The sequence below is a fragment of the Brachypodium distachyon genome, chromosome 2 (assembly GCF_000005505.3).
Source record: "Brachypodium distachyon strain Bd21 chromosome 2, Brachypodium_distachyon_v3.0, whole genome shotgun sequence".
Lineage (NCBI taxonomy): Eukaryota > Viridiplantae > Streptophyta > Magnoliopsida > Poales > Poaceae > Brachypodium > Brachypodium distachyon.
This window is the reverse complement of record NC_016132.3, coordinates 50,920,216-50,945,234: the sequence shown is the minus strand read 5'-3', so window position 1 is coordinate 50,945,234 and position 25,019 is coordinate 50,920,216. Positions and strand designations below refer to the sequence as shown.

The following is a 25,019-nucleotide window of genomic DNA, read 5'->3' as shown; positions in this document are numbered from 1 at the left end:
GAATTTTTTTTATTGACATCCTCTATACATAAGCATATCAGCGATTGGATTTTTACCCAAGTACCGATTGGTGTTTCGAGTACGTACTCGATCGGATTTTCTTTTTTTCCTTTTATCATGCATGTGACGATTAATCTAGACCGCACTGCAAAATCTAGAACAATGATCTGACGAGGAGAGGGATATAGCGATATCCTCTTCCATCGCTTGCCCGATCAGCTACCTAATTTTCCCGACCTCCTGTCCATGTATAAACACGTGCACGTACAATATATGCGCATATAGATACCGCAATAACACGTCAGGTCCTCGATCGAATCGGTCAGGACGATCGCGAGAGCAGCACGTGCGGCGGAGCAATGGCGCGGGTGACCCTCAAGATGGACGTGCGCAACGAACGCTCCGCCAAGAAGATCCGGAAGGGCCTGATGAATTACGTCGGTGGTACGCTTAATTACGTGTCATCGGTCATTCCTACCAGCTGATATATCAATCAACCCGTGCATGCATTGTATTTGTATAGCATGCAAATTTGCATGCATGCATGCATTTTAATCAGTGATGACTATATCTATATATATAGCAGAGTATTATACATGCGTGGTTGATACTGATAATCTATGTCTTTAATTTGCAGGCGTGGAGAGGGTGGAGGCGTCTGTGAACTCTGGGTTGGTGGTGGTCTGGGGCTCGGCCGACGCGGAGACGCTCAGGTCGGTGCTCGAGAGCTTGATGAAAAAGGCCGTCACCATCGTGCCCGAACCGGAGCAGCCGGCGCCAACTCAAAGCTCTTCTCATCCTCCGCCGGCAGCGCCGTCCCAGCTGACGCCCGGTCTTCCTCGACAGTACTACCCGCAGCCCATGTGGCCGCCTCCTCCGCAGTACTACCAGCAGCCGCCGCCTCCACAGTACTACCAGCCGCCGCCGTTTGATCATCCACAGTACGCGGCGCCCTCGCTGCCGCCGCACTATGACTCGTACTCGACGACGGAGGGCGGGTCGTCCGGGTATCAGTACGGCTACAACCCCTACCCGGCGGGTCCTCACCACGGTGAGGACCAATCCACCTGCTCCATCCAGTGAAGAAGACTCATCAGCCAGCAAGACAACCGATGCCGATCTGCATGGGTGCAGAATAATTTAATTAGCCCAGAGTTTTTATTAGCCAAAGTTTACTCGTTAGATTCTATGATCGAGACACATCTATCTATATATCCAACAATTTAAATCGGGTACGATTTGTGTGCGTGCGTGTTTGTGAATGTATGCGTTTTTGTACTATGATTTCTCAAAAAAATGCTCCCTCCAATCCAACGACAATTAATATGGATCGCAGAGAGTATCAAATAATTTAAACGAGCTTATTGAGAAGTCGCTTTGTCTTTTAGTCAGAGATAAGTCGACTTGTTAATTTGGCCATTGGGTTTTAATCCAACGGCAACATTTGAGAGAGTAAGAAGTGGAGATGACACTCAGATCTTAATCCAACGATACTGATGAGTCGACTGAGATTTAAGGTCTTTCCTTAAAAATTAGGTGTCTGAGATATCGCCGCACCCTATGATTTACATGGAATATATTTTACCTAGAGAGTTCTTGTATGGCCCTAAAGAATAAAAATGTCAGCATTAATTACTTTGGATTTTTCAGGATGCGTGCCGTAATTGACATCTGAAGAGATCAAATAAATAGTCCATGTTCAGAGAGTTCATAGCGTGGAGAGAACAAAATAATGTCTTTGATTGCAAAGAAGGAGCTTAATTACTTGTGTGCAAGTCGCCATTGAAAAATCGTTATCGTTAAAATTTCCTATGCTAACCACTTTGACATCTGTTTAAACTCGCATGAGTTAGTATGGCAGTAGAATCTGCCACAACCCTTCTAAGCTTCCACGGCGAACCTCAAGGAGAAAAAGGAAACAAAAAAAAATATGGCTCACTGAAGCATGGGCTCCACTTGTCATCCAGATGCTCTAACCCTTGGCACACGGCTTCATGCAACCAAAATGGCAACATTTGAAGCTACTAACCAATGATTAAATCTATAACTGCTTGTAAAACTTGTTTAATTTTTTTCTTAATTAATTAACTGCTTGAATGTTAATTTTAGAAAAAATAATCTTGAGTGCATAATTTACCAAAAAGGAATATCCTAATCAACATGGATGACTAAAAGAAATGCGTGCATTCAGATAACATGCTCAGGCAACAAAATAATATGCTTTTCTTCCTCCAATAAGTTTGCTAACTTGCCAGCACCTCACCATTCACAGAGCATATCCCATCATATTGGCAAATAAGTGCACAAAATACTTGAACCTGCGTATGAAACCCTAGTAACATGACTGATCAGGCATGAGCTTCAAATTTTATCAGAGATACCGGCCAAAATTATGGACACGACAATAGTTGGAACTTCAGTCTAATCACCCTCCAGTCAAAGCTCATATACACAAAATAACTTCTATACCTTGGCTGAGGCTGCGGTGATATAGGAACTCCTCAAGGAGGTTGCTCGGGCGTCACACCTGCCACCACCGAACGCGACGCGGCTGCGGGCAACCGGAACTGCATTGGCACATGGGGTTGCTGAGATGGCACGACGGGGATGGATCCCAACCTCTTTCCCCCCCACCAAACAGATTTGACGCGAGAGAGTGGCTAGGGCGCCGTGGCCTGGGAAGGGGGGGGGGCATGGAGAGGGGATTGGGCGCAGGGGAGGAGTTTGGATGTGAGTGCAGGAGACAAGTCACGTGCTGAGAAAGAGTTCAGATTGCAAGCTTCAAGGATGCGTTGGGTTTTTCTTCGGGAGCATATCCCTCGTAATTTCAACGAAAAGACCTACGACCGACCGCCGACCACCATCATCACCAACTACAATTAATAGACAGTACTTCTTCTGATCCTAAATTCTTGTCATTGTTTCAGTTCAAATTTGAACTAACAACGATAACAATTTAGTATCTTCATTGTAAAAGACATTATGATTTCCTTTAATGAAACCGGGGGCAGCCTCTTTTGATAAAAAATTTAGTATCTTCATTAGACCGTGTGCATGTTAGTATTTTGTGTTAAAGTTTGACAAACAATAAAAGTCATGTGTCATACGTTTCCAAAAGAAGCTAGGAGCACATGATACATTATCAGGTGCTCTGTTGCTCCAAATTATGCAACCTCGTCAGAAAAATCGTCGCAGAAAAGGTTTTGGACAAAAGCACGAACCTCCGGCGACCGTCGTGCGCACGGACAAGAAAAATAGAAAAAAGAAGTTAAAAAAAAACTTTGCCAGCTCATCCCCGTACGCTCTCCCGAGATCCGAGCTCTCTGTGATCTCTTCCCCGGGGGCGCGCCAGTCACCGGCACGGCGGCACGCACGCGGGCGGCTGCGAAAATGGCCGACGACTCCGCCGCCTCCGCCTCGACCCCAGTGTCGGCGTCCCCCACCCCGTCCCGGCCCACGGATCCCGACTTCCTCAGCTGCGTCCTCCAGCCCCCGATCCCCTCCTCCTCCCGTCCGGACCCCGACTACGCCGCCCTTCGCCGCCTCCTCCTCCGCCGCAAGTCTCCTTCCGCACTTCAGCACCGCATGGTACGCGCTCTTAGACCCCTCGGTAGTGTCTTACTGCCAATGATATTATGTTTGTTTTTCGCTGTGGGGAAATGGATGATTGAATGGATTGGTGAGGGATGCTGCAGGACTGGCGGTGCAACGGCAAGGGCTACGTCGCCTACCGCAACTTCCTCCTTCGCCGTCTCGATGGCGGCGCCGCCTCCAGCAGTGCCCACAGCACGCCCGGCAACAGGTGACGCCTCGCGCCTCTAATTGCTATTTGCCTCATCGCCTGCCATGCCCGTACCTAAGACAGAATGGGGACAAAATGTTGCTAAGTTTGTGCGCTGCTCTGATTAAATTCATTGTGAGGTTGCTTGTGCTTCCGCACCAGTTTCCTCTGGAGCCCAATCCTTTGAGCATGTATTGTGCTACTGTGCTATGATTTATGAAATCTGAAATCTAACATCTTAGGCGTTCTGATTAACCAGTGGGAGGTGGTTTCCTGGACATTCTACATTTTCTGAAGCAGACAGCTGGAGTTCTCTTCGGGTTTGTCCTTTTAGATTTGTTATGAACCTTATGTGGATACTTTTGTCCCTGAAGAACCGTGTCTACACATGCTGCTGTGGAGTCTGATGTAACATTTTTGCCGCAGGACCTCAGAAGTAATAGTGGGATTTTAAGCCGGACCGCAAGCGTCAGCTCAAAGCAGAGTGATTCTGAGCGCCATGTCAGATTTGCTGAACCTGCATACTCGTTTGTGGGAATGCATTGCATTTTTGACAACTGCAAAGCATCAGGTTATTTTGCTCATGGTCATGCTATACAATTTCTTCTCTACAAAAGATGGTGTTTTATCATGCAAGTTATTTGAATATTATACTCATGCACTTTTGATTTTACTTTTGGCAGTTACAATATTGAAATTTGGCCGTGCCAATTCAGATCTGCTTGCTTATGGTTCAGCAGATGGCAGTTTGACGGTTTGCCAGGTTTCTGACCCACCATCTGTTCTTCAAAAATTAATAGGGCATTCTAAAGATATTACAGGTTAGACTGCTTATTTGTGTTTGTAAAGTATTTTTTTTGTTTGTTTGCATATCTACCTTCGGTACTTCATTTGTCACAATTTAGTGGATTCCGAGCACTAGGAAAACTGATGCCTTATCTAGTAGGATCTGTTCCCATGCGTATAAAATCTGCATCGAACCATGTACCTGGTATCAAGCATTGCATTTCTAGAGGGACTATCTCCTGGTGTTTCTGGTGTCTAATTCAGCACCTTGCCTTACTATAAAAAAAAACTAATTGCCTGAGCCAGGTAGAAAAATAACTCCATAACTCTTTCACAAGTTAATAAAGGCTTGCTACACATGCCCAAGCTTTTGTGTCCTATTGCTGTCACCCTGTTTAGCAGTCGCACTGGTTCATTTCGTTGTAGTTTCTGGATATAAATATACCTGCCACACTGATCGGGAGGGAAACCCATAGTACTGAGATTATATATTTGTTATCCACAGAAGTAATATAGATAATTAACTGAATTTGGGTTTGTGATAACTAGAAAGGGTGCAAGACTCGAAAGGCTTATCTTATTGTATGTTATTTCATGAATACAAATGAAGCTTGGTCAATTTAAGCTGCATTTTGTTGTCTATCCCTTCATTGTTATCTAGTATCTTGTGGTTTTCAAATTCTAACTGCATTACAGATTTTGATTTTTCATCTAATAACCAGTACATAGCTTCATGCTCCATGGATAAAACTATGAGAGTATGGGAGATCTCTAAAGGCACTTGTATCAGGGTTGTATATGGAGTTTCTTCCCAGCTATGCATCTGCTTTCATCCTGTAAGTCCAAACATAGCAGGAAAACCAAGATTGATATACTTCTTTCTTCTTTATGCTCTTTATCTGCATCTGCAGTGCTAATAAGATAATAATTCTCTGTATGATAATCAGCATAAGTTATGATATATTGACTTTTTTATTTCAACTTTACTGCAGGTGAATAATAATTTGCTGTTAGTTGGCAATGCAAACAGGGAAATCAATGTAAAAATCCTGGCCTGTTATACAGTAGTTCTCTTTCGCATATGTTGCTTGTTGCCTGATCCTCTGATCAATGTTCTGTTGTGCAATATAATAATGGAAAAGGGATGTTTGTTTGTTCTGGTCTTTATTTCAATGAAGATGGTTTACCTTGCTCCCATTAAATAATATAAAATCATGTGAACTTATGTAATCAGAAGCATTTTCTTTCCTTTCCTTTTATGGCCAAGTGACCCATTTCTCTTCCTAATCTAGGCAATCAATTTTAGCACTGGGAGAGTAATCAGCAAACTCACCTTTGATAACGCGGTTACAGCTTTGGATATTGATCACACTGGTCAGCTTATTTTTGCTGGTGATGCGCAGGTATACTATAATTTAGTTTGCTGAGCAATCATATGTATTTTAAAAGTTCATAATATTCAGTTGGTGCTTCGAATGTGCAGGGTTACATATATACTGTTAGTGTGAACTCTCACACAGGGTCATTATCTAGAACTCATAAGAACAAGAGTTGTAAGACCAAATCTTTGATCACGACCATCCAGTACCGCACCTTTTCTCTGGTAGCACGTTGTCCTGTACTTCTATCTTGTGCTCAAGATGGAAACCTCTATTTTTTCAGGTGTGCTAGTTTATTACTTGCCTATCCTGTGGTGCCTTACACTTTTATCTCACTAGTATCTTATTATTGGCATTTCAGCATTGCAACAAATGCCCATGGATACTTGACTGTCATATGCTCTCTAAAGTTGGCCTCGCCAGTGCAGAGTATCCGTGCTTCTTTCTGTCCACTTCTTTCGCTTGAAAAGGGGGAATTCATAGGTGAGTTGGAACCATTTGTACTTGTTGCCTATGGGTTCACTGAAACTTAAGCTGCTGGCAATCCAGAATTCCAGATTCCAGGGTCGAATTGCTCCCAACAGTTTGCACTCAAGTACTGCTGCACTTTCTATTGCCTCTCATTAGTTATTGTTTACCATCTAATATTTACAAACAGTGAGCCTCAATTTTCGTTCAATGAAGTAGCAAGACAATCACAGTTGACACTTGATTCCAAGTTCTCTGAGCAAGCTTTGTTATTAATTTGTTTAGGCTGTACAGTTGAACTTCTAAAACAAGCTCTTTGAAGAATAAAGCCACCATGTAGTTCTGAAAAACAGAATGAAGACACCATGTAGTTCGATTTCTTTTTGTCTATCTTCTATTCTTCTATAATGCAGTCCTGAACTTCTACAATAAAATATGTGGCTGACTTGAATTTCTTCTGAATATGAAGTTACTGGCAGTGGGGATTCAAATGTTTACTTCTACGATTTGGCACGGCCAAAAAGTTCATGTGTAAATAAACTGCAGGTACGTTTAGTGTTCCTCTATGCCACATCTTAAACTTTGATTACAAGTTGAGGTGCTAATAAAACCCTTTACATTCCTCAAGGGACATGGCTCTCCAGTACATGGAGTGGCCTGGAATCATGGGGAGAATTTGTTGGCCTCGTCTGATTCGGACGGCACAGTCATTGTATGGAAAAGAGCAAAAAGTAATTAGAGAGGGACTCTACATCCCAACGATGCTTGTATACATCAATTGTAGAGGCTGATACATGGTCCGAACAGAGGCACCGTGTACGCATATTGTACCTTCCATCATGTTGTTTGTAACATACCACAAGGCTCGGGCAAAGAACATGATCCGGCCTTCAATTTTATTTACGGAAGTATAGGTCTCCCAGTGGAGTGTAAATCTTTTTTTTTTGTTGGGTGTATCCTGTATCATTTCATGATTTTGGCCCCAGTTATATTGATTTTGTTGTTCAATGTTGAAAGGTATAGCGGAAACAGTATTGGATCTTCCAAATCCAATTGATGAAACAATTGTGCTCGACCATATTACTATCTGTTCACAGGCGTGTCATCAGCCTGCGCAGTTAAGATTTTTTTTATGAGAAAATGAAAGCTTTATTTCTTGCGACGTCTGCATCAACGGATGCACAGAGCCCATGTTTATTACAACGTTTATTACACAGATAAAAAAACCCAGTATTAAACAAAGAAAACACAAACATACTGTCACTAAGCAACTCGCAGGATACAAGTGACTTATTGCCACTACAGTTGTTCTTGTTCCACGCCATTCTCTATAGTCTTGTCATGTTGTAACCGTTGTACCAAAGCGCAACCAACAGTTAGATGAGTAAATTAACAGGGAGTCCTATAAAACAAAAGCACTAAGAAAAAAGAAGGCAGTGAGTCCGATTTATCGCCATCGCCGGATGCCTCTGTTCTATCTAGGCTGGAGGTCGGAAGTTGTCACGCCGTTTTCTGAAACTGGGGCAGGCAGCTGGCGGCCGTTGGCCGCAGCACCCTGGTAATCGAACACCTGATTTCCTCTCCCCGCCGAGGCAACGCCGCTTTGCGCGAAGCAGAAGGCCGGCCTCGAGGGTACCCGCATGGAGGACGTGGAGTGGCTCAGGCTGTCGAGCATCAGAACCACCTCCGACGCGTCCGGCCTGGCGCCGGGGTTCTCCTGGACGCATAGCAGCCCGATCTGCACGCAGTTGAGCGCCTCGCTTTCGGGATAGCGTCCTTCCAGGGCAGGGTCGACCGCCTCTTCCATGGAACCTGCGTTCCACTTCTCCCATACCTGCAAAAAGATACAGTACATTGCAGCTAATGCGGCGCGACAGATATGGTAGGTAAGTTACGTAGATATATGTGTGCTGATCTTACGTAGCTCAGCAGAAATCCGGAGGCTGCATTTTCGAATGACCTATTGTTCCGCCGCCTGGTCACCATCTCTAGAACTATGACCCCGAAACTGTACATGTCTGACTTGGTAGAGACGTGCCCACAGTATGCATACTCTGGAGACATGTATCCACTGCAGTAGTTCCAAAATAAACACTCCGATCCGTTAGTGGTTGCTTTGCTAATAAACTAGGGTTCTGGGTGTTTCATTTCATATCAATCAAATTCAAATTTCAAATAGTCTTACGTTCCTAAATATAAGAAGTCATATTTTTGTCCTAAGTCAACTTCTTCAAGTTTGATCAAGTTTATAGAAAGATCTACTCTAGGTGTTTGGAGTTGTAAATGTTGGTACTCTCTCCGATCCATATTAGTTGTCTCAAATTTATCCAAATATGGATGTATTTATGCCTAAAAGACGTCTAGATACATGTAATATTTCGACAGTCAATATGGATCGGAGGTCGTAGTTTTTTTATAAACTTGGTCAAACTTGAAGAAGTTTAACTTAGGACAAAACTATGACTTCTTATACGTATTTAGAAACGAAGAGAGTACGTATACACAAGCAGAGACTTACAGCGTACCGACAGGCCTTTTTGTTATGTCGATCGATTCATCTCCACGGAAAGCCCTGGACAGACCAAAGTCTGAGATCTTGGGGTTCATATCCAGGTCCAGTAAGACGTTGCTTGGCTTCAGATCACGGTGTATAACTTTTAAACGAGACTCCTCGTGGAGATACAGTAGACCTCGAGCGATCCCACAGATGATCGCGTGTCTTTTCGTCCAATCCAGTTGGTATGCCTTCTCCGAATCTGCTGCATACAACAGAAGGAATCCATATAACAACAGAATATACAAAACTGTGCTGCATAGCTGTATGAAAGTTTAGCAGTTTGAAATGAGTTAGGTGAATTGAATTACCGAAAAGGGCAGCGTCTAGGCTTCCATTAGGCATGTATTCGTACACCAACAGTTTCTCTTGCAAGCAAACGCCAAGAAGCTGCACCAGATTCTTGTGCTTGAGACTGTTAGCTAACACTAGCTCATTTTTCAGCTCCTCGAACCCTTGAGCAGAGTTCTTCGACAGCCTTTTGACGGCTATTACCTGTCCATCTTGCAATTCACCCTAAGTGTGGAAGCAAGTTTCCTTTCGGTTAAAATAACTCATCAAAGTGTTGCCTCTGGTATTGTTAGCATGGATTTGTATTTTATACTTTTGTCGGCTGTGTCTTTTTTAATGTAGATGCCGAGGGTGAACTCTCTTTTCTTTTTGCGGGGAGAGGGTGAACCCTTGTGGGATTTCTCGATGTAACAATTAGATCAATATAACTTCCAGTAAATAAAATATTCAAAACAATATAGTCATTCTGTTTTTGACTAAAGTCAAATTCGTTAAAGTTTGACCAAGTTTATATAAAAAGAAGATCTACAGACTAGAACTCTAAATTCAGTTTTATTAAGTATGTCATGACAGATATATCCATATATGTAGCATGTTTATTTGATATTGGTAGATATAAGTACATTTTTTATAAAACTTTATCGAACTTTAAACAGTTTGACACAACTAGAATATCTTATAGATAAGAACAGGGGGAGTGGTCAATAGTGAAAGAGTAAGTACCTTAAAAACCTCTCCGAATCCTCCCTCTCCCAGTTTATTTTGTATAGAAAAATTGGATGTTGCGGTTCTTAACACATGCAGACTAATATAGTTCATGCCCTCCCCTGCATTATCTACAAGGAATACACAATTCAACTAGTATCAGTTAAGATTTTCACTAAGACAACTACCTAGCAGATGATTGGACTAGGTCAAAGATGCCATGACTATCTATTTGGTTGCCTACGATGCTTCTTACATCTATGACTATGAAACTTGCTAAAGAAAATCATTGACATTTCCTACTCAACAAGTCAACAGTCAACATCATGCACAGTCACATGCTATGGCCATGGATACTACGGTCATGAGCAAGTATGATGTGCAGCGAATTCTCTTGTTCACCTTGACCCCTGCCTGTGCTATGTGTGAGACATACTTTTTTTTTTCCAAAATATAAGATACATAACTTTTGTTGACCGTTGAACTTTACCATTCTTATGGCACAAAAGAAATTCAACATATATAGTGTCAAATTAAGATATTATACAAATATATTTCACGATGGATATAATGATTTTGATTTGGATAGAAGATGTTGATATTATTTGTACAAGGTCGTGGAAGGGTGCCTAGCCTGTGGTTAGGGGCCCTTGTGGAATCCTGGGGTCTTGGGTTTAACTCGTAGGCCGAGCGAATTTCAAGTCGGGGTTAAAAAAATCTCCTCGTTTGTTCCATACCAAAGCACGGATCTAAGGTTAGGTCCAGTCTCACACGGGTGCGATGCCGCTTTGTATGGGTGGGACTGAGGTTCGGGGTTTTTCAGGACTTGCGTGAGAAGTTCTACTTCTTATAAAAGAAATACCAGGGGTTGTCTATTCCCTGTGAGTCCTTTTTTTTACGAGGTTAGTCAAATTTAAAAAAAAATTGACGATCAACAAAAGTTGTGCATCCTATATTTTGAAACGGATGAAGTATAACATACCTTGTGATTCCTCGTTCTCCTCGATCCTTCTCCTCTGCCGGAGAACGCAAACAAGTACGACGGCTAGGACGAGTAGTGTTCCAATTGAAATGGCAACTGCAAGGATGCTCCTGTTTCCTGCATGTTTTGAAGGGGCTTATGACCAGTTCACCATCAGCATTAATTGGTTATCACTTTGCTCATTGCACAAGGTAATCGATGATTAGAGCATGTTCAACGCAGGTGTTTAAGGAGAGTGCTTAAGAAAAAAAGCGGTTTATTCTTAAACACCGGTGCTTATTTTCCAACTATGGGTGTCTAATTAAGTATCTGTGCTATAAAACACAAGCACCGGTGGTTAAACAAAATCCGATTTATTTTGTGTAAGCAGCTCCTCAATCTTGCACGGAGCTGCTGCTCGCTCGGCTTCCGCGGTAGAGAGCCATCAGCATCAGCAATCCAGTTATACTCACCGCGGGTTTCTCCGGCGGAGGACGGCGAGGGGACAGACGTGGTTATTGGCGCGGCAGCGGGAGGCGGCGCGTCGAGCGCCAGGTCGTAGTAGGTATATATCTGAACCCGCAGGTGGCAGTTGAAGTTGCGCACCACTCCTCCCTGATATCCCCAGCAGCACCTCGGCAGCTGCGGCACGGACTCCCGCAGGCACCGGTCGCAGTCCGCGGCGCTGAGGTCCCTCATGCACTGCACGAGGCCGTACATGGTCCTGTTGGGGTCGCTGCGGGTGTACTCCGCCTCCCCGGTGGCGAACATGGATGTCCGCGCCGATCCGTTGCCGTTGCCACCGACGTTGTTGGCCGCCCGCGCCACCAGGCGCTTCATCAGCGCGTAGTACGTCTGCTCGTAGTTATCCGGATCGGCCACTCTGCGGCCGTCGTAGAGCACCTCGCCCAAGCGCGCCTCCAGGTCGTCCGAGCCAGTATTAGTCGTGGCGTTGGTGTCGGCGTAGGTGATGCAGCACTTGTCGTACCACGCTGCCGCGCGCCGGCTGGAGGAGCACCGCCCGCTGAAGTCGCGGACGGCGTCTTGCAGGTTGGCGAGGCACTCGGACGCGGTGGAGTCCCCGCGGCAGATGCCCCGGACGAAGGCGCGGTCGTCGCGGCCGGCGCCCAGGGACAGAGAGGCGAACCCCGTGGGCGCCGCGGCACGCGGGAGGGCGTCCAGGAGCGCCAGGAGGTTGGCGCGGTACGCGCTGCTGTTGTTGGTGGTGGTACTGTTGGACGTCGTCGGTGCTGGTGCTGGGGCAGGCGAGTCGTCGCCGCAGTTTACCCCCGCTTGGGAAGCGACAAAGCTTGCGGCGAGGAAGAGGAGGAGCACGAGGGGCGGCGCTGGGCCTGGGGACGTGATCACCATCAGGGACGGCATGGCGATGGGAGGCTATGTTCCGACGAGCGCGCGCAAGTGGAACTGGTCACTCCCGAATCCGGAATTCCGGATACTACTACGTACTGTATTAGCCAGCGTGCGTGCTCGATGATGGGTAGCGGCTGTATCATGTTGTATGTGGGACACTCGTGTGGTTGAGATATACAGCGTTCCCTTGCCTTATAATACAGTGTGCGTGCTCGATGATGGGTAGCGGCTCTATCATGTTGTATGTGGGACCCTCGTGTGGTTGAGATATACAGCGTTCCCTTGCCTTAACGAGCGTGACTTTTTTGGGGCCTTGGCCTCTTGTGGAGAAAAACTGTACGAGACCGGGACTTCTCCACCTATCATCGCAGCTCGCCCGAGCTACGAGGCTGCCGTGCTATTGCTGCACCGTGCATCGCGTGCCGTGTAACGGCCGGCGCATCCGGTTTTCCCCCTCGCGTCGCTCCCGTGGAACGTTGGTCACTTCTCCTATAGCTCGCAGCGCGTCTTTACCGTGAGTGTGGTCGGAAACGACCGGTGCTTCCCTTCCGCTGTGGAATGCGGGCATACGGATGGTCGCGTACACAAGTACAACGGACCGCCACTGCAAATTCGCAAGGCGTCCGAAGCTGGGATTATATGTTCCGCGAAAGTAAAAAATCTGACTACGGAACACACAACCAAGCAATGCCGTTGTAAGTTGAACTTTCTACCGGTGCACATGTGCAAATCTCCGGTAGAATTTACCAAAGAATTTATGCTGGATGGCGTGAGGTTGATAGCAGATCAGGAATGCAGCGCCTCACGAATTGAATTTATTTGATTATTTCCATAGATTTTGGTTGTTATTTTTTTGGAAAAGAAACAGATCTATGACAACAGTTCACCATGAAGTACAAAGCGTCTTAAACATAATAAATATTACATTGAGATTTCTGAACCACTTGATAACCACAGCTAGAACGAGCAGATCACGTGCCGTTGTCGCCGTTCCTCTAGCGAAGCATTCCTGACCTTGTCGATGACATCAAGGAAGTCCTCGAGCATCAAAACTTTGAATCCATCCGAAGAACCTGACACCCGATCTCACCTCACATGCAAGACAAGAAATCCTGAACTTGCCGCCCCAAGAGGAGACAATAGGAATCTATGCTGGCGTGACAGACAAGCTTGAGGAAAATTGGAGGCCGGAAGCAAGCTAGCGCCGCCTCCGTGAGGACCACACCATTTTCCACTCGCCTCCCGATGGTACGAGGCACCATCGAGGCTGGAAGAACTTATTCCACACTAACGGAGCCGCCATCATTTCGCCGCCGCCGATTCCTAACAAACGAAGACTTATCAAGCCTCTAGACGAGAAAAACTACAGCTCCCACCAATAGATCATTGCCTTTTAACACACACACACACCGGCGAAGCCGATGAAGAAGGAGAAGGCTGGCGATCTACCGTCGGAGGTGGAACTCTAGATGTATTTTCTAAGGAAGAGGAGTGGAGAGTGGGGTCTACTCCACCACATCTGCCGTTCTTCACTTCTTCGAGGACCGTCCGACTTTTCCACCTTGGTCACAGATCTAGCGCTGTTGGACCCCGCTGAAATGTCGGATCTGGGTGTGGCTTGCCTGCACGAACCGTTGTTGGATGGCGGACCGCCTGGAACGCCATAATCTCCCCTTCAACGTGCGTTGCCCTCTGTGCGATCTGGAGCCAGAAACCATGGCCAATCTCCTCATGGATTGTGTTTTCACGAAGTCGGTCCTCCATGCGGTATTGACCAGAGCCGGGGCGCTGTGTTGCCTGCCTCCCCCCTCGGAGGACCTCATCAGCTGGCTCTCGACTGGGGCCCGTAGACTCCGTGGCAAGGTGAAAGCTGCTCGGTCGCTCTTCAACCTCTCTCTCTTTGGCGGATTTGGAAGCTCCAGAATGCTTGCATTTTCGAAGGAGCTTCCCCGGATGTTGCTCGACTCATCGAGGACATCTTTGTGGAGGTGGACTTGTGGCATGCCGCTGGCGCACGGGCGCTAGACCATCTCCCTCTTCATGCGCGTCCCCCCGATGTTGTGGAGGTGCAGCCTAATCTATCCTTGTATGGTTGCCAAAGGCGTTTTCCTTTTTGTTTCGGTTCTTTTTTTATTTTCTTTGAGCCTTTGGCTATTTTTGTTGCCGGTCCGTACTTGTGCTTCTTGGGCCTTCTTCTTAATAAAAATGACACGCCGCTTGGCGTGTTCGAGAAAAAAAGGAAGAGGAGTGGCGGCTTCTGTTCACATAGATTTCGGTATCTGCTGCTACTAATAGCCAAATTAGATATTATATTATATTATTTGGCTAACGGGTGGACGAAATCCTCCTCTAAGAGAGGATCTGCCCGATCCAGTCTCCCCCTCCGCGACTGCTCCTCCTCCCTCCCCCACCCCCGTCGCGGCTGCTCCTCCTCCCTCCTCCCCCTCGTGCCTGCGGCCGCCGCCGCCACTGCCTCGCACCGCGCCCCGCCGACGCCGACCCGGCCGCTCCGCGTCCTTCCTTGGCACCTCCGGATCCGGCCGTCCGATCCTCGCTGCCGCCCGCTCCAGGTTAGTTGTTTTCTTTTTTTGGCCAAAAATGAAAAGTTCAAAATAAATATATAAAAATGAAAAGTTGAAAAATAAAAACCTACAATCCTTGGAATAAAAAGTATACGTCCAAAACTTAAAAGCTCGAAAAATTAAAAGTTAAGATTAAAAAAATGGGTTGTCGGAATTGGTCCGCCACCTTTGATCTGGGGGCCAATCCACCCATTAGCCTCCCCTTAACTTTGGGCATAAATCAAACATACTCTGTATTTGGATCACAGCTGAGCTTTTAGAAAACCATTTAATTAGCCAACTGATACTCAATTAGCACAATTAATACGCGAGAGTACCCTTTTCTAAACTAAAGTATTGGGAGGTGTTTGCGTAACATCGTAATTACTCCGACCATGTTCTATCCTATATACGTGCCTACCTGCCTTCAAACTCTGACATGGTCACACCGTTCACCGAAACGTTTGCAGTACCAACACGCGAGGCGACGCCGCTGACGGTGGTGCCGGAATAGAACGCCGGCCTGGAGGGCACCTGCAGCGACGTCGACTGGCTGTGCAGAATCAGCACGACCTCCGACGCGTCGGGCCTGAGCGCCGGTTCCTTCTGGACACAGAGGAGCCCGACGTGCACGCAGCGGAGCATCTCGGCCCGCGGGTACAGATCGCCAAGCGACGCGTCCGCTATCTCCGCCACTGATCCCGCCCTCCACTTCTCCCACACCTGCAGTTGAGATCGTTAGGACTATAAATCACGGATTTTTTTTTTGTTGAGGATTTCAATTGTGCGATGCTGGTGCTGGTGCTTTACATCGCTTAGCAAGTTTTTGGTGTTGGTGTCTTGGCTCGGGCTGTTGTTCCTCCGACCCGTCACGATCTCCAGCAGGATGACTCCGAAGCTGAAGATGTCCGACTTCGTGGAGACGTGCCCACAGTACGCGTACTCCGGCGCCATGTAACCCCTGCACGCACATACATCACAGATTCTTCTAGTCACAAACTCAAAAGATAGCTAAGCAGCCTGTTCACTGTCGAAAGAAGGGTATAAATCGATCCGGTAGTACGAGAGGCCTTACAGGGTACCAGCTGCTCGCCTGGTCACGTCTCTGGACTGGTCTCCCCGGAACGCTCGAGCCAGCCCGAAATCCGAGATCTTGGGGTTCATGCTCTCGTCCAGCAACACGTTGCTCGGCTTCAGGTCTCGGTGGATGACCCTCAGCCGCGAATCCACGTGCAGATACTGCAGGCCGCGAGCAATCCCGCGGATGATTGCGTGCCTTTTCCCCCAGTCCAGGCCATGCCGCCGCCGCCGTCGCCCATTATCTGCGTGTCACGCCTCTTGAGTTGGACTTGCAAATAGAGAAAAGACCGTGGTGATAAGGTATACTCCATGTGCGTAGTGGAACGTACCGAAAAGGACGGTGTCGAGGCTCCTGTTTGGCAGATACTCGTACACGACCAGCTTCTCCTGCTCCTCCAAGCACACCCCGAGAAGGTGCACGAGGTTCCTGTGCCTTAGCTTGGCGGCGAGCACTAGCTCATTTTTCAGCTCGTGGAACCCCTGCGAGGAGCTCTTGGACAGCCTTTTCACTGCTATCGCTTGCCCATCCGGCAGTTTACCCTGTCAATCGTAACAGAAGCATGTATACAGCAGCTAGCAGAAAACATAGCATGTCACCAGAAAAATAAATTAGTGGATGCTTAATTAATCGTAATAATTACCTTGAAAACTTGCCCGAAACCCCCCTCTCCCAGCTTGTTTTCTGCCGCGAAGTTACCCGTCGCGGCCCTCAGCAACGGCAGAGTAAATTGTTCCGGATGGACGTACGTGGTGTCCTCATCTCTAGTATCATCTGTAACATGTGCTTGAATGAATACAACGGATGATCACCGTCTATCATGGGCAGGTGATAAGTACTGTATGATGTAGTACCTCGTGGTTCAGTGTTCGCCTTGACCCTTCTCCTCTGCAGGTAAACACAAACGAGCACGGCGGCTAGGAAGAGGAGTGTTCCAACTGGAAGCAGGGTAGCTGTGAGGATGACATGTCCCGATCTCCTCTTTCCTGCATGCATGTTTTTACGCGAATTAACACCAGTTCAGCATCCGCATCGATCATGATGATGGCGACAGCAGTATATAACCCGACCATTCTGGACTCCGAATTCTAACGGTTAATTTTCGCGAAAAGGTGGCCAAAGTAAAGACGGAAACGCGCTCGGTGCATGACCGTGTTCCCGTGCAACGAAAATTCTGCGAGCGAAGACAACGTACGATTCCGACTCAACGAGTCCACGGTCCGGTCTCCGGAATTGTGCGGGGCCAATACTCACCTTGTCTGTCTCCGGCAGGCGACGGCGAAGGGAGTTCCGGCAGTGACGGAGAAGCCGGAGGCGGCGCGTCGAGCGCCACGTCGTAGTAGGTGTATATCTGGATCCGCAGGTGGCAGTTGAAGTTCTGCGCCACCCCTCCGCTTTGTCCCCGGCAGCACAAAGGCAGCCACGGCACAATCGCCCGCAGGCACCGCTGGCACTCCACGGCGCTGCGGTCCCTCATGCACTGGACGAGCCCGTACATGGTCCCGTCGGGCTCGCCTCGTGCGTACTCCGCCTCCCCCGTCGCGAAGAACGTCCGCGCCGAGCCGTTGCCGCCGGTGCTGGCCGCCCGGGCCACGAGGCGGTCCATCAGCGCGTAGTACGTCTCCTCGTAGCCGTCCGGGTCGGACACCCTGCGGGCGTCGACGACCAGGGCTCTGATGAGCTGCTCGTAGGCTGCCGTGTCGTTGGTGTCGGCGTAGGTGATGTAGCACTTCTCGTACCAGCCGCCCGCGCTCCGGCTGGAGGACGGGCAGCGGCCGGCGATGTCACGGGCGGCGGATTGAAGGTTCGAGAGGCACTCGGACGGGGTGGAGTCGCCGCGGCAGAGGCCGCGGACGAAGGCGCGGTCGGGGCCGGTGCCCGGGGTGGACAGGGAGGCGAACCCCGTGGCCGCCGCGGCTCGTGGGAGCGCGTCGAGGAGCGTCAGGAGGTTGGTCCGGAACGCGCTGCTGCTGCTGCTGTTGGAATTCGTCGGTGCGGGTGCGGGTGATGGGGAGGGAGAAGAAGCGGACGCAGCCGGGGATGGCTGTGAGCTGCTGCCGCAGTTTACCCCCGCGTGGGATGCAGGGATGCTTGCCGCGGCCAGGAGGAGGAGGAGGAGCACGAGGGGCGGCGCCGGGGAGAAATGCTTCGCATTCAGGGACTGCTGCATGGCGAATGGCGCGCGCGTGATGGATGGATCGCGATGGACAGGCGTACTTAGCGTGCACGATGGACGATAGTCAAGCCGATTTTTGCTTTCTTTTTCGAGGGACTCTGGTTAGTATGACTCGGTCTTCTTGGCCTTTGCCGTGTCGCGTGTGTCGTCACTTCGTCGCAGGCACGGTTTAGACACGTCGCCGTCGGACGGAGATGGACAGAAGGAGAACAGGGGGACTACGCGTGCGGAACTGCGGATGGGATCGGCCGGCGACCGCATGGCCAGACCCTCCATTTTCGTCTTCCACTAAAGTACTCCGTACTCCTTCGCGGCCGGGCCGGGCACGTACAGACTGGCCTGATATCTTCGTGTAAAGATGGTCAGTCCGTAGCCCTGGATCAAAGCTTACTCATGCTAGATATGAATGAATTATGCAGTATTAGCATGTCTCATATTGTATGTCATATTAAGTGACTCAAATTTATCAAAATATGAATGTAACTATGCATAAAAACATCTAAATAGTGAACGCTTGGTTCCATGTGGTGGAACCAGCCCACTCAGGTTCAAGTCCTAGACTTGACATATGGGTGTCACATTTCCTGGATTATTCCAGGAATTAACCGGCGATATCCTTTGAGTAGTAGGTGACGTAACCATCAACAACGAGAGACGCCAGCGGTGACTTCATCAATCTCTCAAGATCTGCCGGCTCAGTCTTTCTGAGATGCTCATAAGGGTAGGGCGTGCGTGTGTGCATTCATAGGGGTGAGTGTACTCGCGTGTTGTGAGCGTCTGTGTTTGTACTGTGTTCCTCAAAAAAAATCTAAATACATGTAATAAAAAAATCATTTAATATGCGGAGGAGTAAATAAATAAATAAAATAATCCAACCAATTCTAAAAAGTGTCATCCACCTAGTACAAAAATTTGTACTAACTTAGTACAAAATGAGACACTTTTTATGGATCGGAGAGAGTAAATATTAGTGAAGTATATAACCGAACAATACTACCTTTGTTTCTAAATATAGCAAGTCATATCTTTGTCCTAAGTCGAATCTCTTAAAGTTTGGTCAAGTTTATAGAAAATTGTATTGACATGTAGAATGCTAAATAAGTATACTATGCAAATATATAGATTTAGTAGATTTAATAAAACTAATTTACAGTTGCAGATGTTGGTAAATTTGTATATGAACTTGGTCAAAGTTTATGAAATTTGACTTAAGACAAAGTTTGGACTTCTTACATTCAGGAAAGGAGTGAGTGATAATTTCTAATTCGAATATTGATATCAAGTGAGAATTAATTGTTTCCAATAATTCCAATCTGGGGAAAGCAACCATGTTGCTCATTTACACTTGTTTAGATTCATGACCCCACAAACTTTATTCGAGTTGTTCTCGTGGACAATTTAATCGTTGTTCGCAATATAAAGTGACTATGATGGTGTTCGCTGACGAAACTGCATCATGGACTAGAGGCCTTCGTGGAAGACAAAACACGATATTGAAGGAGACGGTTGCGGTGCATCCTCGTGATCTTGAACATGACACCACCGGTGGTGTGTATTATGTTGGGTGGAGATATATCGATTGGAGACGAAGATTAAGGATAAAAGTCTCTGTTACCCCTACATTATAAATAAAAATTACCCACACAGACGTGGGGCTAGATCATGTTGGTACTCTCATCTCGTAGAAGGAGTATCAGGGTACCACAAAAACTCTCAAGGGTTATAGAGGTGTGAAAAGACAAAATTGCTACTTCCAAAACAAAACGACAAAATTGCTCATGGGTGTTTGATTTTGTCGTGATTCAAATATGTTTATATGGCAAACTACTAATCATAAATATTCTGAAAATGGTTTCATACCCTCTAGCATGTAAAATAAAACACCTCAAAAGCTTGTGCTCGCTTCGGTATTTTGCATATTTTTTGTAGTTAGTTTCATTTCATTGAAAAATGTGTACACAAGAATGTATTTGAAATTCTAAAATATCCGACCAACTTTTATCTAATAAAATGTTTAATATTCTGGCATGCATCAATTCATGCAGACTTAGTAATATGCTTGGGAAGCAATTCAAGTAAGATGACCATTGTGGAAATAGTCAACATGAGAGTTGGATGGCAAAGGCATATAAAAAGTTCATGAAACCATTCTAAGGGCATAATAAAGTTGTGGGATTTATAGCAAAGTTGAAAGAGACTAACCAGTAGTCGATATTATCTATCATCAACACTCAACTTCTTCATCCAACGGCACATATATATTCATCTCTTTAGATATCGCCCCTTAAACCCCAACGCTCTTGACACTCTCTGCCCCCGTCTCTTGTGTGTTGCCTTTATCTGCTTCACTGACTAGCACTGATACAAAAAGATAAAAGTATGAGCAATTCGGAAAAGCGTAGCAAGATCATAAGATCATCCGGAGATTGGAGAATATGTTCGATCTTTGGGCATCACCGATTCCCTCCCGCCTGTTGAACAGATACACACACATAGGGGCGACCGTGAGCCGACGAGGGCGCCGCTGGCTGCAGAGTTTTGGCGGTGAAACTTAACCAAACGTCTCTCTCCAGGCAACCTTAACCTTGTTAACCATTAACCAAGAAGTAAAAGTGTCATCAGCTGTCCCGTCACGCCTCATAACCAGGGGCCGTATAACCCGGAAAAGAAGCCAGACAAAAAAGGTCAAAACAAAAAAATAAAAATAAAAACCCTACCTTCGGGAATCTTCGGCTCCCCCGGCGGTAGGCAGCGCCAGCCTCCCCACTCCACCGCTCGCGTCCGGCGACGACCTCCTCTCCTCCGCTATGATGGAACTGGATCCCCGCCTCTACGAGAACGTCGTACGTTCACTCTCCACGCGCCCTATTCTTTCCGATACTGGTATTACTTCCTTAGTTTTTGGTAGTATTAGGTTCGCTCGCGAATCCGTTTTGCTATTGAAGGTGGGGGGAGATGGATGGGATTGGTGCTGACATTGTATGGCTCTTGTGAATTTATGCCTACCGTGTGCGAATTCGTCTGGAGTACTCACTGGATTCATCTACGGAGAGTGGGATGGTTCCTTCGATTACCGGAGTTCATGGACTGGGATCCGCTCATGCTAGGGTTTTGAGTGAGAAAAGATTGTCGATGAGGTTGTTTGCGGTAGGGGGGCAGGGGGGGGGGGGCGCATATTGTAATTAGCCGATAAGGTGGCTTGTAGGTGCAAAGAAAATTTGGATTTTGTCAACTGTGTGGTTCTGTAATGAAAAGAGATTGGATCTTTGTCGACAAGATATAGCGGAATTAATGGGATGGCGCTGTCCTATGGCGGTTAGCGACATGCTAGTATGTTTTTCCATGAATCTGTGTGCTATCAGCTTGGGTGAAACCCTAGTGCCAAGTTAATTACCTGGATCCTATAGCTGGCCTGAAATTAAATTTTATCCTTTTTTTCTCGAGAAAGCGCAAAAGCTTTGCGTTCCAATCATTTTGATGGAAAGAAGAGTTTTTCGATTCATTGGCCTGAATTGAAATTTATCCTTCTTTTCTCACAAGAAAACTCAAAAGCTTTGCGTTTCGTTCCATCAATAGGAAGGGTTTCGATTCATTGGCCTGAAATTGAAATTTATCCTTGCCAGTGCCACCCAACCATTGTTGTCCTGTGCTTGTACTGTGGATGTTGAAATTTGTGAAATTTATCTCAACTGGTAAATGGGTCTGTTAAAGAACCTCTCTTTTTCTTGTGCCAGTGCCACCCAACCATTGTAATCATCATTTCCATGGATGATCTTTGGTACACAATCTGCACAGAAGCATATTTTACAAGCAACCTAGCATGCTTTTATAAAATATATCATGCACTTCAAGTGGAAATTCGGAAACTACTAGTTACGAGAGAACCGTTAGTATCTTGCTGTTTGCATGGACAATAAATGCGCTGAAGTGAGAACGGAGTCGTATCGGATTTGTCATAATCAATTAAGGAAAGTGCTTATTACCACATTGAGGCGGATGGTACTAGTACTTGCATTTTCTAATAATATGTTATTGAATATGCTATTGACATTAAAGTTTTCTTCCAACTGCAGTCCGTCAGCGATACTGATGTTCGCGATGTTGTGCTATCTTATCTTATGCACAACTGTTTTAAGGAGACTGCAGAGACCTTCCTATCCAGCACTGGGCAGAAGTTACCTGTTGATTATACCGTGGATGTTGATAAGCGTAAAGGTATTTATCTGCAGCTCAATACTTCAATCTTTTTGTTGGCCTTGTTCAGGGATGTCAGGATGTGTATTCTTAAATTGCATATTTAAGAACTTCTATGTACATCTGTATTTTTTTCCTGTATTTCTGGTTTACAAATACTCCACTTCCCCATTCCATCCTTGTATAATTATATTTCTTCAAAGCTTTCAATTACAAGTACTCCCTCCGTACCAAAATAAGTGACGTGGACTTGTAAAAGAATCTATACAAATCTAAGTCGCTTATTTTGGGACGGAGGGAGTATATGTTAACTACAGATGTCCTTTTTTTTGTTTTATAAAAACGGTGTGTACTAGAATCACTAATCAGTAGTTTAGGTAATCAAAATACTCTTGCTAAGTCAATTGGTGACTGGAAGTATGGAATAGTGCTTTATCTAGCCGGTGGGATATCTACATGTAGGCAATAGGGGTGCAATTATTGTTCACTTTCATTTATACTTCCTCACTAGTGGTTGGATGTGATTTCTGTTGCATACTGTTACAAATGCAAGCTCTACTGTGCATTCTTAGCCTATGGATTATGTTTACCATATCACATTAACCTGCTAAATAAACCTGAAGCTGAAGACAATTCCTTTTTTTCATTTTCATTTTTATTTTTATTTTTATTTTGGGGATACTTTAAGTATAGCTCTTGTCTTCAATGGTAACCTTCGTTTATTCTTCTTGTTTCTTCAATAGTTCCATTCATATGCTAGTTGTGATACAAATATATCTTAAATGTATCCGAGCTCATCTATCATGAGCCCTTCGCAGTATAAAATATGCCAGCTATTGGAAATGACCATTTACATTCCCATGTGTGTGCATGCACCAGCTATTTGCACCTCTATTCTAACGCTTTGTTAGGATTTTCTTTCAGCAATTTTAAATTTTGTGTTGGAAGGGGATTCCCTGAAGGCAATAGAACTGACAGAAGAGTTGGCACCCAACTTGCTAGAGAATGATATGGATTTACATTTTGATCTTTTAAGTCTTCACTTCATTGAGCTAGTTCGTTCCAGAAAATGGTAACTACCAAAATTTATTTTGGAGGAGGGAAAGTCTGTTACATGGTTTGATTAATCCGTCTGTTTTGTACTGACAGCACAGAAGCTCTTGAGTTTGGCCAGAAAAGGTTGACACCATTTGGGAAAGTGCCCAAGTATGTTGTGAAATTAGAGGTACATTTTTCTTAACCCTAGCTTTATTAGACACCTTTTAAGTCTCATTTTCAGTCCATACAGTATAAGGAACTTGATTGCCCACCGCGTATCATATATGAATGTACTGGTACAGAAGGATATGGTTGCAAAGCAATACTGGTACCATGCCTCCTCAAATTTGCCCACTGTTGTAGTTTTGTGGATTCTGATTGATGTCTACAACTTTGATTCAGTTCGCTGGACTATCTTGTGCTTTATTATGTTTAATAAATACATCAGATCCAACCGTTACATGATACTTGCATTGAAATTAGTTTTGATCTGTGCTCTTATCAATAAAAAAATATTTTCTTTTTGTGCTGACACTCACCTATTATTGTCATCACCGATACTGGGTGCTGGATTTTGTAAATTTAGTAAACACAACATGGGTTGGATGTTGTTGAAGTAGGAAGCATTATTCAACCAGTTAAATACATATAACCTCTTGAACATGACAGATAATGTGGGGACATGGTGACGTGTTTTGATTATTTCGTCGATCTTGTGCATGAAAGGACTATGGATATCCTACTTTTGTTATGTAGGACTTTATGGCCCTCCTAGCTTATGAAGAGCCTGAGAAGTCACCTATGTTTCATCTACTAAGCCCAGAGTACAGGCAGAATGTTGCAGATAGCTTGAATCGGGCTATTCTTGGTATGTTCTAAGATACTCTCTTTAGCTCTTGTATCATTATCTGATATCATTATGATCTGATTGCCATCTTTATCTCGTGTTCAATGAAAGCAAATGCTAATCTACCAGCATATTCATCATTGGAGAGAGTGATACAGCAGTCTACTGTGGTTAGACAATACCTACAACAGGAAGTTGGCAAGGTAATATTTCTCCTGATGATGTCTTTGCTAGTCTCATTAGCAGTCATAATTCTATATTGCTGTAACACAACTTGCTGAAAACTTCCCCTTTTCATCATATCTATTTTTATTTTCAAAATATTCCTATATTATTTTTAATTGAGATGAGTGCTTGTACTTATTTTCTGCAAGTCATGATCCACTTGAATTGAGATTTAAGTATTGGCGTTCATCATGATGCATATATGACATTTCAAACTCTTGGAGCAGGATTCTTACCCACCGTTTTCTTTGAAGGCCTTTCTGAACAAGTAAGGTGCACCCAATCAACCTTCAGAAAGGTTCCACCTCCAGGCCTTTGGACTCCTGTGCTCTCCCAAGAGCGGAAAACAACACCTTAATTTATACAATGCTCCGTTAGAGAGAACAACGAGATGCACATATTGAGAGAACCGCCTTCTGCAGTGACCTGACTTTATCATCCGTGACAGTTGTACCTTCGAAGAGGGATGTTGTATCTTCTTTCCCTAGTTGATCTTCTTTTTACCCTTAGACAGTCGTTAAAGGATTGTACATATCAGAACGTTTAGGTATTTTCTGCATGTTCGCCCGGAGTGCCTAGTTTAAGTCAATTTGCTTCCCGTGCT

At 45.7% G+C, this 25,019-nt stretch overlaps 4 protein-coding genes across 6 annotated transcripts; 3 read left to right on the top strand and 1 right to left on the bottom strand.

The window, feature by feature from the left end:
* The first annotated feature begins 359 nt into the window (after window positions 1–359).
* On the top strand, window positions 360–1,083 carry LOC104583335 (extensin-like). The gene is made up of 2 exons (XM_010235218.1): window positions 360–444; window positions 638–1,083. The coding sequence occupies exons 1-2, from the start codon at window positions 360–362 to the stop codon at window positions 1,081–1,083; spliced, it is 531 nt and encodes a 176-aa protein (XP_010233520.1).
* A 2,197-nt stretch (window positions 1,084–3,280) lies between these two features.
* Window positions 3,281–7,479, top strand: LOC100841429 (WD repeat-containing protein 13). Its single transcript, XM_003567123.4, has 12 exons — window positions 3,281–3,588; window positions 3,696–3,802; window positions 4,041–4,101; window positions 4,208–4,352; window positions 4,465–4,602; window positions 5,264–5,403; window positions 5,560–5,607; window positions 5,860–5,970; window positions 6,051–6,229; window positions 6,308–6,429; window positions 6,884–6,960; window positions 7,043–7,479. Exons 1-12 carry the CDS (start codon window positions 3,391–3,393, stop codon window positions 7,151–7,153), a joined length of 1,437 nt encoding a protein of 478 aa, XP_003567171.1. The 5' UTR covers window positions 3,281–3,390; the 3' UTR covers window positions 7,154–7,479.
* Window positions 7,480–7,547: 68 nt separating this feature from the next.
* Window positions 7,548–18,361, bottom strand: LOC100840819. The gene is made up of 16 exons (XM_014899696.2): window positions 17,190–18,361; window positions 16,790–16,921; window positions 16,579–16,709; window positions 16,267–16,477; window positions 15,933–16,179; window positions 15,668–15,818; window positions 15,279–15,580; window positions 14,748–14,878; window positions 13,311–13,369; window positions 11,399–12,320; window positions 10,947–11,063; window positions 9,983–10,095; window positions 9,280–9,484; window positions 8,933–9,170; window positions 8,335–8,485; window positions 7,548–8,248 (listed from the first exon to the last, which is right to left on the bottom strand). The coding sequence occupies exons 1-16, from the start codon at window positions 18,103–18,105 to the stop codon at window positions 7,889–7,891; spliced, it is 4,386 nt and encodes a 1,461-aa protein (XP_014755182.2). The 5' UTR covers window positions 18,106–18,361; the 3' UTR covers window positions 7,548–7,888.
* A 2,421-nt stretch (window positions 18,362–20,782) lies between these two features.
* Window positions 20,783–25,013, top strand: LOC100821925 (glucose-induced degradation protein 8 homolog). 3 transcript variants are annotated; one of them, XM_010234117.3, is made up of 7 exons: window positions 20,783–20,954; window positions 22,185–22,326; window positions 23,230–23,377; window positions 23,455–23,530; window positions 24,100–24,211; window positions 24,302–24,393; window positions 24,670–25,013. In XM_010234117.3, the coding sequence occupies exons 1-7, from the start codon at window positions 20,919–20,921 to the stop codon at window positions 24,685–24,687; spliced, it is 624 nt and encodes a 207-aa protein (XP_010232419.1). In that variant the 5' UTR covers window positions 20,783–20,918; the 3' UTR covers window positions 24,688–25,013. The 3 variants fall into 3 exon arrangements, with proteins under 3 accessions (XP_010232419.1, XP_003569937.1, XP_024315499.1); XM_003569889.4 differs by having other exon boundaries at window positions 20,784–20,954; window positions 24,643–25,013; XM_024459731.1 differs by lacking the exon at window positions 20,783–20,954 and having other exon boundaries at window positions 22,204–22,326; window positions 23,217–23,377; window positions 24,643–25,013.
* The last annotated feature ends 6 nt before the right edge of the window (window positions 25,014–25,019 follow it).

Excerpts from the sequence above, each read along its gene's own strand:
- LOC104583335 (XM_010235218.1), top strand. The coding sequence starts at position 360 with ATGGCGCGGGTGACCCTCAAGATGGACGTGCGCAACGAACGCTCCGCC. Across the intron at positions 445-637 it reads CCTGATGAATTACGTCGGTG|GCGTGGAGAGGGTGGAGGCG; the intron begins GTACGCTTAATT and ends TTTAATTTGCAG.
- LOC100841429 (XM_003567123.4), top strand. The coding sequence starts at position 3,391 with ATGGCCGACGACTCCGCCGCCTCCGCCTCGACCCCAGTGTCGGCGTCC. Across the intron at positions 3,589-3,695 it reads CCGCACTTCAGCACCGCATG|GACTGGCGGTGCAACGGCAA; the intron begins GTACGCGCTCTT and ends GGGATGCTGCAG. Across the intron at positions 6,230-6,307 it reads GGAAACCTCTATTTTTTCAG|CATTGCAACAAATGCCCATG; the intron begins GTGTGCTAGTTT and ends TTGGCATTTCAG.
- LOC100840819 (XM_014899696.2), bottom strand. The coding sequence starts at position 18,105 with ATGCAGCAGTCCCTGAATGCGAAGCATTTCTCCCCGGCGCCGCCCCTC. Across the intron at positions 8,486-8,932 it reads AAAAGGCCTGTCGGTACGCT|TGGATACATGTCTCCAGAGT; the intron begins GTAAGTCTCTGC and ends GAACTACTGCAG. Across the intron at positions 8,249-8,334 it reads CCGGATTTCTGCTGAGCTAC|GTATGGGAGAAGTGGAACGC; the intron begins GTAAGATCAGCA and ends ATCTTTTTGCAG.
- LOC100821925 (XM_003569889.4), top strand. The coding sequence starts at position 20,919 with ATGATGGAACTGGATCCCCGCCTCTACGAGAACGTC. Across the intron at positions 22,327-23,229 it reads GGATGTTGATAAGCGTAAAG|CAATTTTAAATTTTGTGTTG; the intron begins GTATTTATCTGC and ends ATTTTCTTTCAG. Across the intron at positions 24,212-24,301 it reads CTTGAATCGGGCTATTCTTG|CAAATGCTAATCTACCAGCA; the intron begins GTATGTTCTAAG and ends GTTCAATGAAAG.